A 14,518-nucleotide genomic window follows, 5' to 3' on the forward strand; every position below is an offset into this window, starting at 1 on the left:
AGAATCATAGAATAGTTAGGGTTGGAACATCTTCCTTCCTTAACTGCAGCCTGTTCTCCTGGGTAGGATAGCTGCTCAGAAGCTGCTCTTCTTCCCCAGGCTGGGAAGAAGATCACCCGGTTGAACAGAGACTTTGACTGGAATTCAGGAAAAAAGAGTTTATGACCTTCAAAAGAAGGGGCAGGCAACTCACTAGGACTACAAGGATGTCATGAGGTTATGAAGGGACAAAATTAGAGTGGGCAAAGCTCAACTAGAAATTAATCTGGCTATTGCTATTAGAGACAACAAAAAATTGTTTCTATAAATACATTAGCAACAAAAGGAGGACTAAGGAGACTTTCCATCCTTTACTGAATGCAGCGGGGAAAGTAGTGACAAAGGGTGAAGAAAAGGCTAAGGTACTTAAGGCCTTCTTTGTCTCTGTCTTTAATAGTAAGACCAGTTTTCTCAGGGTACTCAGCTCCCTGAGCTGGAAGACAGGGACGAGGAGCTGCTTGAGGACCCCATAGTCCAAGGGGAATTGGCCAGTGACCCACTACATCAGTTAGACACATGTAAGTCTATGGGGCTGGATGGAATCCACCCAAGGGTACTGAGGGAGCTGTCAGAAGTGCTCACTGAGTTCCTTTCAATCATTTATCAGCAGTCCTGGCTAACTGGGGAGGTCCCAGTTGACTAGAGGATAGCAGGATCTGGGGCACTAAAGGCTTGTCAGTCTGACCTTGGTGCTGGGGAAGGTTATGAAGCTGATCACCTTGAGTGCCATAATGTGGCACATAAAACACCTGTTTATCGGGCCCAGTCAGTATGCATTTATGAAAGGCATGTACTGCTTGACTAACCTGATCTCCTTGTATGACTAGGTGACCTGCTCAGTGGATGAGGGAAAGGCTGTCGATGTTGTCTACCTAGACTTTAATGAAGCCTTTGACACCATTTCCCACAGCATTATCCTGGAGAAACTGGCTGCTCATGGCTTGGATGGGTGCACTCTTCTCTGGGTAAAAAAAGCTGGCTGGATGGCCAAGCCCAAAGAATGGTGGTGAATAGAATTAAATCCAGTTGGCAGCCAGTCACAAGCGGTGTTCCCCAGGGCTCAGTACTGGGGCCAGTTCTGTTTAATATCTTTACTGATGATCTGGCTGGGGGGATCAAGTGCACCCTCAGCAAGTTTGCAACTCGCAAGTTGGCTGGGGGTGTTGATCTGCTGGAGGAAGGCTCTGCAGAGGGATCTGGACAGGCTGGATCAATGGGCTCAGGCCAATTGTATGAAGTTCAACAACGCTCAGTGCCAGGTCCTGCACTTGGGCCAAAGCATCCCCATACAATGCTACAAGCCAGGGGAGGAGTGGCTGAAAGCTGCCCAGAGGAAAAGGACCTGAGGGTGTTGATTGACGGCTGCTGAACATGAGCCAGCTTGTGCCCAGGTAGCCAAGAAGTCCAACAGCATCCTGGATGTCCAACAGCATCACTGTATCAGCAATAGTGTGGGCATCAGGGCCAGGGAAGTGATTGTTCCTATGTACTCAGTATTTGTGAGGCTGCACCTCAAATACTGTGTTCAGTTCTGGTCCCCTTACTACAGGATTAGTATTGAGGTGTTGGAGCAGGTCCAGAGAAGGACAGTGAAGCTGGAGAAGGGCCTAGAGAGCAAGTCTTATGAGGAGTAGCTGAGGGATCTGTGGTTGTTTATCCTGGAGAAAAGGAGGATCAGGGAAGACCTTATCACTCTCTACAACCCACATGAAAGGAGGTTGTTGCAAGGAGGGTATTGGTCTCTTTTCCCACGCCACAAATGGTAGGGTAAAAGAAACCTGCCTGAAGCTGTGCCAGGGAAAGTTTAGATTGGATATTAGGAAAAAATTTTTCACCAAAATGGTTGTCAAGCACAGGAACAGGCTGCCCAGGAAAGTGGTTGAGTCACCATCTCTGGAGGTATTTGAAAGACGTGTAGATGTGGCTTTAGGAACATGGTTTAGAGGTGGACTTGGCAGTGCCAGGTTAACAGTTGGACTCAATGATCTTAAAGGTCTTTTCCAGCCTTAATGATTTTATGATTCTTTTGTATGATTCTGTGATTTTACCTTCCTATTCCAATGGAATTACAGAAAAGAGAAGTGTCTTGACCTAAATCCTTAAATCAAGGATATTGCTGAACTGATCTGAAGCAGTACACAGTGGCACTGATTTACCTGGATCATTACCAGAATCACAGTCTTCATATTTTTAGGTCTTGGAATAAAATCCTACTTCATATGTCTGCCAGTATGTGTCTGGCATATTTCTGTCCTGTGCCTAGCTGTGTCTGGCAGTTGCTATCAGCTTCATTTATCAAGCACTTAAGTGTTCTACAAATAAAAAAAAAAAAAAAGAAAGAAAAAAAGGTGATATAATAGCTATTTATTTTTCTTATCAATAATACGTTAGATCAGTTACAGCAAAAACACAAGTTTATTGAACTAAAGAAATGGCATGACTGTAAATCTTTAAACACTTACTTCTTTCACAAACCACTGGCAAAAGGCAGGGCCAATCCATTCTCTTGCATGAATCCCACAGTCTATCCAGACAGCTTTCTTGTAGGGCCGTGACCTTTTACCTAACTTCAAGTGTGAATATTCATAGAAATACCAATAGATCTCATGTCATTAGTGAGACACACTAACAAGAAATTCACAGAATATTAGAAACACTAAACCATTTTGACTTTCCTCATATAAAGGAACACAAATATATTGTTTTCAAAGGTACGGCCGTGATCATGACAGGCACGTATGCCAATATCATGAAGATGCTCTGTGGCAAAAAAAAAATTACACTAAAAGTGAGATCTGTCATTTCCTCTTTTATGAGAAATGATATCCTCAAATATCACATAGAGCAGGGTGAGGAAAAACGATGCTACAGAAATAGCCTGATACAGAATCAAATTTTCACAACTCTGCAACAACAGATGAAAAAAAGTACATTGAAAGTTGTTATGTTTGTTTGTTTGTTTGTTTGTTTTGTAACTCGCTGACATGCTCTAATTTATGCTCCTAATAATGTAAGTTGAGAGCACACAGCCTTGTCAGTAGCTAAAGAGGAAGCCTATGTAGCACATGCTGAGAAGGGCTCCAGAGTCCTCTGAGGTCTGTCTCCAGCATAACGCTTTCCAAATTGTCTATAAACACAAAACTTTCCAATTCCCTTAAATCCAAATCCTGCTAATTGAACTTGTCCTGTAATCTGTCTCCATGCATATCCAATACAAGTAAATAGGATTTGGCTTTTAGTTTTCCAGCTTTTTGTTCTTTAAAGATGGCGTTCACAGAGATACCTGGATCTTAGCAACCCATTCTTAGGAAAAACAGTGAACCTGGGTCTCCAATGTACATGCTATAACATAAGTAACAAAGTGTCTGTCCCTGATTACAGGTTTTAGTCTCGTTAATAACTGTTCTATCTTTACCTTGAGTACAAACAGTGGTCTCCCTTCATAGGATTTTCCAACAGAGAACATGTGAACAAGATCTGAATGAGTTTTATTCAGGTGATACATCCAGCCCTGGATCTGCAAATATAGAAGTGAAAGCATTGCTTCAATCTTTGCATTTCATGGGAAGCAACTGTAACACATTTATTAATCTCAGCTCTCAGTCCTCTGTACGTTTTTGGGTTCTCCTGTCATTTTTCTTTTTGTCTTTGTTTGGTTTTGTTTTCAGACTTGAAGTGTTACTCGATTTTTCATAGCTCTATTGCCAGAGGTTGGATGCAGCCCCCAGTCACAGGGTATTTTTTTTTCCCATTTTTTTGTTGGACGTATTTTATTGTTGAAATGCAACAGCTGTCCATAAAAAATCTGGGGATGGGGCTGATCTGCCATCCACAATCAATATTAATGGAATGAAAGAAGAAGGTCCCTGAGTTTGCCTGCCAGGAAATACAATGGCAAAGAGATTGACCTGAAGAATTTAATACTACCTGCAATATTTGATTCACAGGCACCAGATCTCATTGAGATGCAGCATCCTCCATGCGGTGCCTAGTGACTTTGTTTTTGTGCAGACTGAAACTGTGTATGTGAGCACTCTGAAATCAACAGAAATTATTTACGCAGCTATCGTACAGGATGGTATCCCTTGTACATGAGCCTGTATTGAAGTGGTTTTAAGTCTTTGGGCCTCTTGTGCAAATACTTTAGCACTTGCTCATATGTCTTACTTAAACGACTCGGTGAGACTAATCCCTCAATGAAATCTCTTATTCCATCAGAGTAAAAGATTCAATTTAAAAAGAAAACTCAGAAGCTGTCAAAGATAGTTACATGTAAATATAAGCCTTGAATACAAATATAAAATATATATCTATGTTCATGAAGGTGCTTATTTTTGAAGAATAAACATTTAGAACACTTCTGAAGATGAACAGGTAACCAGAATTTGAAGAGAGTGAAATGTAGTGGATAAGAGGAACAATATGAATTTTTACGTACTTCTTCCAGGGAGTGATACACTTCATAATTATACTCAGAGACGGACCTTCGATTCCTGTGTGACCTCAGTCCAGTTTGGTTTTCTACTGCTTCTTGTAAGTCTGATATGAGAATCCTAGGTAAAAAAGACAATGGCATTACTGAAAAGCTAGTAGAACACACAGGCTAAAGCAGAACAACAATCACACTTAGAAGAAATATAGGAGTAGTTAAACCATTCTGACATTACTTCATCTATTATATTTTGACAACAGAGTGCTTCAGGCTTATTTTAATGTATGCTGCTACATAAATACTCCAGCTGCTTTGAAATGTAACAAAGACTTCAAAAACCACAATGAGCTTGTTAAGTGAATAAAACAGAAAGATGTAAATAACATAGCCAATGCAAAGGAGAAGCTGCTTTCATTTGTTTATGGAGCAGCATTTGATCTCTTCTTTTATAATCCAGTTATACCAAGTAATCATGGATCTTCAAAAATTGATTTCAAAACCATTAAAAAAGTCTTTCAGGCTTAGAAAAACATGCACATACTTTCTTTTGGGAGTTATTGTACTGGCATGGAACTTTACATATACCTACATGTTGTAGACGCACAACAAAAAAAATAAGAACTTGACAGCAGCATTATTCTGTCTGAAACACAACAAACAACAACAAAAAAAATCTTTTTTTGTGTGTTTTTTTTGTGGTTTCTTATCTGCTCTGCAATAGTTGCTTGCCAGTTATTTTAAAATAACTCAGGAAAAACATGAATCAATACTAATGAAAATTAAATCTGCCTGCAATAAAAAGTGAGAGATTCTTTGCATTAAGAGCAAAATGCAGAAGCAGTGCTGTAAGCTGAAAACTTTCCATTTTTATGATAAAAATACAATAATATAGAAAACATAAAAAAAGAATAATATTGAAGAAGTTGGAGCATCTATCTTTTCCATTATATATTGGCAGAAGCTGGTAATATTGTCAATGACATCAGTAACAACATCACGGTAAAACAACATCTCTGTAAAACTGAGAGTCATCCTTGTATACCACCTTCTCCTAAAGCATGGCAATGTGCAATCACCATACCATCATTCCTGTAAAACGATGGTCACATCCAACCTTTTAAAATTCTATAGGCATTAGCTGCAATGACTGAAAAATGATGGAAAGCAACTGTGTTAACTTTAATCCTAACTTGGCTGTGCAGCAGATGGCTCAAATAGGTCTATCTACATACAATATCGAAGTGAAGGTTATACCCATCTTCAAACGTGTTAGCGAAGCAATTGCATAATTAGGAATTACATTGTTCTACATCTACCAGTTTCATTAATCAGACTAAGGGCTTATAGTCTTGACTTGCTATACACTCTAAGACAGTAAAGCATTTAAGCCTGTAGTTAGGTTAAAGCAGTGGTTTTATTCAAGTCATTAGGGTGTTTAATATGTTAAAAAAATACTTGCCTGCTTTGCTGAGTTCTGATTAACATAAGTACCTACCAGGATCAAGCTCTGTTTGTTCACTTTTACAGTAACAGATTTAATTTTACAACTCCTGATTGTTTATGTGCCTGTACTCCAAATGAGATTTGATAATCTTTCTTTACTCTTAAATGACTGTGTACTGTTTGTGCTTGTAACACAAAGGTTCTTAAGTCACTCAGGTCCTAATACAACCTAAGTGGCTTCATTGCCAGAGAACTTACTACTGAGGCAACTTGGTGGAGTAAGAGCTTATCTGATGCCTGGCTTGTTTTCATGACCATTTTCTTGTCATGAAGTCAAACACTGGGACAGATAAGCCTGTCTTATAGGCAAGAGCTGGTCACCTTGTTCAGTATTAGGGCTGCTTAATGCTCCCTTGTCTTTGAAAATTCGACATAATTTAGGTGTCAGCCTGAAGTTTTACATGGTGTGTGCCTCACCTTTTCCAGCTCCCAAAGGGATGTAGCAATTTAACTCTTTTTCAAATATTGTGTGAAAAATAAAATACATTTTTTAAACATGTGAAAAAAAGCCATGAGAAATAGAGCTGTCTGAAGCCTTGCCCAGCGCCTCAGTCCCTTGGCTGTGGAGCTGCACTCCAGCTCAGGGCTGTGGCCCTCATCCTGGCTGCGCAGGAGACATGGCTGTGCACAGCCATCCCAGCAGCCCTTCTCCTGCCATTCCCTGACTATAGCTATTGCTGCTCTCACAGTAAATCCTCTCTGCTCTTGTGGAGTTACAGATCCCACAGGGCTTATCAGGACAAGTACATGCTCATCGGAGGCTTTGCAGGGTTTTGCTACTGCTGGCTGGGACGCAGTGTACAAGGAGTCTGAAATGGGCAGTGAGGAAATGAAGTTGACCAAAGAAACAGTCTGGAGTCGACAAAATGCTGCCCAGCTTCCTTCTAAGCACAAACATCTTGTGCAGCAAATGTCAGAGAGGAAACCTTCCCTGTGGAAAATAAATATAATGTTCTAGTATTTGTAGCACTCTGTTTCAGGTAAACTGCGCGGAGGCCCTTTGCTCTCATAGCTCTTGCCCTTGCACAAGCTGCTCTGCGACTTAAGTAAAGGTCTTCAAGTACAGGGGGTGTTTGTAACACATATAAAATCACCTTCTGTCATTTCATTAAAGGTGATTACTGTGAGCAGGAACAGCAGCAGATGTGACCACAGCTGCTGGGGCACAGCAATTAAGGGACACTTTTTGCATAAGCACAGGAAAACAATTACAGAAATTCCCATCTTATTTTTAAACACAAATAAAACTGAAGCAGTGTTGCACCCACATGAAATTCCCTCTGAACTTCAGCTACTGGGCATGCATAATTAATTTTCTTACGTCTGTTTTTGTGTTTTTAGAATGAAGAAATAATGAGACCAATGTCATAATAAAAATGGAATTCTGATAATACGTATAACATACAATATGATTCGTGCTATCCTTTCCTCACTGAGAAATAAGTATAAATAGCCTCACGTAGGGCTTTATTCAGCAAATGTCTGAGAATTCAAATAACTCATCAGTTGATTGTTCAGATGCTTAGGCATTTCACTGAAAAGGCTTTAATGACAAGATCATTACTCTTGTCTAGTATATCACTTTGATAAATGTGAGATCATAAGTATGCTCTAAAACTGTCATGAAAGCTTTTAAGAAATGGTATAAATTATATGTGATCCTTAGAGTGTATTTGTTCTGTATGACTTGTGTTGGGTTATGAGGAATGGAGATTTTTAAGGGAACTAGTACATTCCTTTATAATTCATGAAAAAGGCTTGCCTCTGCGTTAGCAGCAGCACACTTGTAAACAAATCTTGTTCCTGTTAAATACAGAGAGAGACAAAGCAGGTTGTAGAGTTAGTAATTACCATCCCTCTCCTAACATATGTGATTTCATATACATTGAAAACACTTCAGCTTGACTCAGAAGGAGGACATTTATTTAAAACTGCCTGCCTGTGGGAGATTTTCTGCTCTCCCATTAAAATAATTGTTTGCTTGGCAATGTCCAGCAGTCTGCCAGTCTAATTGCTATGATGTGGAAAGTATTGTCAGGCACGCTTGGCACGGTAGTTGCAGACCTGCCTTGGAGGCCAGATCCCCAGAGCAAGGCACAGAAAACAAAGCACAGGCTTACGTGTACTGGATGTTTGCTTGCTGGAGGTAGGGCAGCAGTCCTCGGGATGTGTTCTGTGATACTCGCACGTCGGTGACAGTACCTTCAACGATGTGGAAGGGGCTGCTGGGCTGCCACAAGTCCACCTGTAGTGCAGGAACCAACCTGTAATTCATATGCATTCAGTGTAGGTGGGGAAATCCAGGAGATGGCACGCTTGAAGCTTTGTAGGCAAACACTCTGAGCATAGTACAGACAATAGAACTGTATTGGCTGGTCCAGCTCAACATCTATGCTAATGGAGCAGATTTTGAGAAATGACTGTGTCTAGCTTACCACAACTCTCGTAGGAGATTTGCCAATGGCAAGAGAGAACATTCTCAGGAATGTGCCTCCTCAAACAGCTTGAAACAAAAGCTTCCTCCAGCTTCATGCCTCTCCTCAAACTACTATACATTTCCTACGTATTAGCTCGTATGGATTCCATGAGTCTTTTTATTTCACAAGGTATTTTCTATGTTCACCAGGGCAGTAAAAGACAAGAACGCTAAAGGGAGGTAGAAAGTGTAGCATACATCAGTGCTGTTTGCAAAGCCTACCTAAATTTTATTCTTGATAATAAAGAGATCTGAGGTAAGTAATAGAAGGGCACCAGTACTATGAAGGGAGCGGTGATCTACACAATAATTTTACATGAAATGTCAAAATAACAGGATTAACATAATAAAATTATTACAATCTTGTAAAAAAACAAGAACTACTAAATGATACCACAATTATTAATGTGCTATCTATATCTGTGCATGCCTAAGGGATGCTTCTTGTCCATTTTTACCTTCTTTTGTTGTCAAATTTGAAATACACTTGGAGTTTTTAGCCCAAAATATGAATTTTCAAGAAATCAAGAAAGTTTGCAAACAGAGACTTGAAATTCTGTGTTCTGCACCCTGTAGCAAGATACTGTTGTACTGCTCAGCTGTACCAACAACAGATGCATGTAGTGATCAACACAGGTGAGAACAGTTCATCCTTAGTCAGTGTGAGGAGAGTAGGGAGAATACAAGTTAACAAACCTCTTCCCAGACCTTCTGTATAGTCTCAGGGGACAATGGAAATGAGTCTCAGCAACAACCCCTGTGTCAATGTGACAAATACACATGTCAAGATCCACAGACCTTAAAAATATGTAAGTTTGTGAGCTGAATACAAAGAGGGGAATTGAGAGGGACTACCATGTCCACATAGCTCTTATAGAGAATTTAAAAAAGAATTAATACTTGGTAAACATCTTTCGAAGTTTATTGCTATCAGCTGTGCTAGGCTGCATTGATGAAAGTCATGGATACAGCTCATGAATGTCCCTTCCTTCCTCGCTTTCCAGATTTCTAAAGAGGTTTTTATCATCTATATTTTAACAGCTTCTGGCTGCTTCTGTGCCCTACAAGCTATTTCAAAAATATCTAATGTATTTTGCCTGGTCTTGCTATGAACCTCATTTGAAGAGAGTACAATCTTGTAGCAGCGGTTTAATTCCCACTATTCCTCAAATCGCCCTGAGTAATAATATTCTGATTGCCAAGAAAACATATGAGGCTGAACTTGATGCTACCTCTTCAAGCAGTAATCACTTCAGTCCAGTTAATCCAATAAAATGCCTGCTACTTTGGAAGGCCAAAAGCCCTGAAATGCAGGAGCAGCCTCTACCTGCCAAAAGCCCTCTTTGTTTCAAGCTGCCACAATATGGTCTATGGATCCATGTGATAGTGGTGGGTGGGAGCAGCGTCTTTTGAAGTCTAACACCAGGACTGGCAAAGTTCACAAGGCTTGTGAAGCTGACACCAGATATGACAGATGGTCAGTAGAAACTGAACTCATGATATAATGGTGCTAAATGCTGCATATAAATAAAGATTCTCTCACTGTGCTAACACCTTGTATGTTAGCTTATCTATCTTCTGTATTTTGAATAGAGTCATCCAGTAACATTCCCCTCTAATTCAACATGGTTGATTTCACACATGGTGAGTTAGAAATGTGTATTTGACTTCCAAAATTTATTCCTAAAATACACATCACAGAGGGTATATTTGTTGCTCTTGGAGTAACAGCGTATCAATCAGCTGAGCCTGAGCCACCTTTATAAAAATAACAACAAATTGTTATACACAAGCTAAGAGCAACTGAAGTGTTTCCTGGCCAATGGCAATATCTAATCACACAAAACTGGAAATAGAAGTTACAAAAATGAAAAAAAAAACATAATCGTGGTTGAGATACACCTGAAACTTGTCTTTGTTCTTGAGAGCTATTCAGGATTAATGTTGGGAAATTGGTAAACCAACCAATAATAATAAACCAACCACTCTATTGGTCACAAGATCACAAGCTCTTTCATTTCTGCAGTATTATAACTGCCCCTCACATTACTATCTGCAAGGGAACACCAAAAGCAGAATAAATCTTCTTTTAACTTGTAATGAAGTCAACAGTCTATTGCACACTGCTATTGTGTGTTGGTGAAAATGCAATATTTCACTCCTGGCATTGTCCTGGAAGTGAGACCCCCCCAAAAAAAAAGAAAAATCCCATTTTTAGAATGCAAATTGCTCCTCTTCAGCTCAGTTTCCTATTTGGGTAATTTGGCTTTATTTGACTCTCACTTCTTATGCTCTACAATGTAAACGAAGCATTCAGTGCTCATCTGGCAGATGTTACCTGTGCTATCCAGAGCACCACTTCAGTGGCTGACTTAATTTTGCTTTAAAAGCATATAACAAGAAACACATTTTTCCAGCAGACATGTTATTTATATTGCAGCTTTTAGCTTCTCCTTGGCATGATATAGAGACAGCGCATGAAAACCGAAAAATGGAAGATGGATTTCAGAGCAGGCATGTTGGGACTGAGCAAGTCCAACTATCCTTTACTCACTGTCAGCTTTAGGAGACTTCATCACTCCATATCCCATAGGTACTGAGGCTTCCACTGGGGTCATCACTCTTCTTTCAGCTGTATTCCTCTGGCAAGCATGCCTTGCATTTCTATCTTGTGCTCCACTGGCTAGCGACTGGTAGTGATATGAATTGTTCTGCTATCCTCTTTACGACGGGGTGTTGTTATCGCCACACATTACACATTAGTTGTTATATAGCAGTATGGATGGTGTACCAGTCAGAGCCAAACAACATTATGTGCTTGTGTGGATGGTGGGATTTTCTAGGTGGGGGGAAGATTCTCCAGCTACAAAAGGAACAGATGCAGAAATCCTACAGAACCCCGTGAACACACAGACAAATATTTCAACCTCAAAATTTCACCTGGTATCTTGTCACTAGAGGAGAAGCTATGCTTTAGAATATGTCTGCAAACTTAAGTATATTTATCTCCCTTTCAGAACTCTCTCCTTTGCATGTCTTTTCTTATCTGTTAGGCAGAAGGTTGCTGTTTTAAGCCTCTGGACAATAAGCAAAGGTCCAGGCAGTATTTTTCAGCAGGCTCACACTTGGGATCTGGTGACCAATTACTTGGTGCCAGCTGCTGCACTCTGGTGTGACTCCAGGTACCGGTTCTCAGGGACAGTGCTGGATATGCAGATGCCCAGCAAATGCTCTTTCCCAGAATCTCACTGGAGGCGTGAGAATCCTGACTTGCTTTCTATAAGAAGAAATTGTATGTAAAAGCATATAGACAGATCCCTTTTCCTAGAGGATTTAAGCACATTATTGCTTTATTTAACAAAAAGGTATAATTAATAATTGTGACTACGTAGTAAGCATTCTTTTTTAACTGTGCATTCTTTTTTAACTGTACATTCTTTTTTCAACCTCACTCAGCCCATAAAAGTCCCTGGGTTTCAACCTGTGCTTAGGAAAGCAAACCCAAAGGACTGTTTTCCTTGTAGGCAGTTTCTTTGTAAACTGAGGTGTTAAAGGCAGCTCAAGAATATAAATGTATCAGCTCTTGACTGGACACCTTCCAAGCTACAGAAACCCTGAGCTCATTAGTCATGTCTCAAGATTTTGGTCAGTATGGTGATGAAATGTCAGCACAGGGCAAAGGGACAAATATTTTAAAAGATTCTGGTGCTCAGCTAAGAGAATTCAGAATTTCTTCCTAAATTTAAAGTGATTCAGATAATTTTGCAAGAATACAAACATTTCATTGCTATAAGCCTACATATCACAAACGATGTACACAAAGCTCTGTTGCCTTGCCAAGACAGAAACCAGACCAGGGAGTTATTTTGTTCACTAGTTCCAGGTTTTTCTCCAGTTTGTTCTGTGCCTCTGGAAAGGGGGCCTGGGAAGAAAGTGGTCTCCTTGTTTTTTCCCACGGAATACATCCATGGCTGCATAAATCCCATAGTCCCTTTTTTTTCATTTAAATCACTGAAAGAAATCCCTGGTTTTTTTAGACCACTGGGCTTAGCCTGGCTCGTACTTTGTAATTAAAGCCATTTTCTTGGGCAGTAGCCTCCAGTTGTTCCTCACTCCTCTTTTGTAAACAGATGTTTAATTTCTTCTTCCGTTTAGCCTGAAAGGAAGATGCTTAGCCCTCTCATCAGGTCTGTGATCATGTATCAATCAAAAGAGATGACTGATGCCTGTCACTGAAAATAACTAGAATAACTCTGCCATGATTTACATTCAGTATCTGAACAAAATCGTTCATATGATTTATCTGTGTTATAGCCCATGAAGACAGCAATTTTGTTATGCTTTACTACCTGGCAATTCCAGTTTTTGTACTTACCGAGCTGTATACAGCATTACATGCGCCAAAGCTGGCCTTGTCCTTAACATCACTGTGAACAGATTTCTTTGAGAAATTCTGTCAGCTATAAAGTTCAGAATATAATTATTGTTATGATGCTATGAGTTGAAATGGCTTGGCATTTCTGAGGGTCTTGTAAAAGGGAATGCACAGTCAGTAATGTAAGCAGTGGTCCTCTTTGCTCATGCGCTCTATCAGCATGTCATAGGCTCTCTCAGGATGTCACAGGCTCTCGCAGGATATATGGGTTTTCCATTTACCTTCGTATGTTTGTGTATAAACACATAAACACCCTAAGCATATCATTAGATATGTTTTCAGTTAGAAATCTGATAATACAAGGTAGAGAACAGAAGCAGAAACTGCTGTATTCTCACTGATGCCAGAGGTCTGACTATAGGAGTCTTCATCACATTCTATACAAGAAACATCCCTCATATGCACGTGTATAGTGTGCAACAGAATTTTAGACTTCTGTTGGTACATTTGCAAAGAAAAGAATGAAGGAGGAATGATTCCTGTTGACTCTGACACTGGTGGATAGTTATAGCTGTGATGATGTAGTTCACCTGGAAAGTGTAGAATGGCTCCCCTCTAATGTTTTCGCTCTTGCAAATGTTTTCAGGATCAGGACTGATTTCATCCTCACTTGCTCCTGCCCATTAAGTTCCTTAATTGGCAGTCCTCACTGCAAATCTCCTTCAGCTGCCCTTTATGTGCAGCAACATGGTCCAGTGGCAATTAAGTGTGGGATTCCCTGTGCTTTCTAGAAGGACTTACAAGGTAGCCCTAGTTGCTGGTGCAAAGTAATTTAAGTTTCTGATTGAGCACACTAGACATTTAATTGGCTCTAACTTTCAGTATTTATTTGCTTTTCAGTGGGCTGGTAAGAATAATTGTTCCAATAAATCAAGATTGATTCATAGGATTTCAGCAGCCATAACACTGGCAGGAACAGAATGCAAACAATGCACAGCTTGAAGTTTTGAGTTTTGCAGATCTTTGTGGAACTATAACACAGTAATGGTCTTGCCACTCTGCTTACACTGGTATAATTTTACACAGGGCTCTATACTGCAGAAAAGAAGTCATAGGCTATCCTCAAGGGGGTTGCTGAGGAAAAACGCATACACTATAATGTGGTAATTGAACATCCGTTCTTACAAATACAGATGCCACTGGGCTAAGTATATTTGACAGACATGAAACAGTCTTTAACAGACTCATTAAGAAGACCCAACCAAACCCCTATTTTGTTTCTTATTAAACTATTTATGGCTTGGTTCATTTTGTAGTTGTTGCTGCACTGCACAAGAAATGGAATAGTAATCCCTGGGTCTAATCCTGCTCCCGTTCGGGCTGTGCTAATGACTTTGTTGAACTCAGGCTTCCTCACCAGTAAAAGAGGAAACAGATTCCTCCCATTCCAGAAAGTTCAGGCTTTCTGTGTCTTGTGAGAACAATACACTCACTACATGGGCTCTCCTATCTTGCATCTTCCTACTCAAGTTTTCCTGGAACGTTTTCCTTCTGAGACTCGGAAGTGGTTTACAGATGCGTATTTTGATATACTGATGAATAACTTCTGTTGTCACCTATGTTCCCTGTGTACCTGAAATATTATAAGCATGTCTGACTGGAACCCTAACTATGAATTAGGGTAAAATCTGGA

The 14,518-nt window shown here is 40.0% G+C and overlaps 1 protein-coding gene across 1 annotated transcript in view; it reads right to left on the reverse strand.

The window, feature by feature from the left end:
• Window positions 1-14,518, reverse strand: part of CPA6 (carboxypeptidase A6) — a gene marked incomplete at both ends in the record, with an annotated part of 87,559 nt that overhangs the window by 24,800 nt on the left and 48,241 nt on the right. Inside the window, 4 exons of the mRNA XM_080639688.1 lie at window positions 2,502-2,606; window positions 3,455-3,556; window positions 4,478-4,592; window positions 8,095-8,219. Coding sequence (XP_080495814.1) covers window positions 2,502-2,606; window positions 3,455-3,556; window positions 4,478-4,592; window positions 8,095-8,219 — 447 coding nt within the window. The remainder of the gene's footprint in view (window positions 1-2,501; window positions 2,607-3,454; window positions 3,557-4,477; window positions 4,593-8,094; window positions 8,220-14,518) is intronic.

Source organism: Psittacula echo (genome assembly GCF_963264785.1).
Source record: "Psittacula echo genome assembly, chromosome: 2".
Lineage (NCBI taxonomy): Eukaryota > Metazoa > Chordata > Aves > Psittaciformes > Psittacidae > Psittacula > Psittacula echo.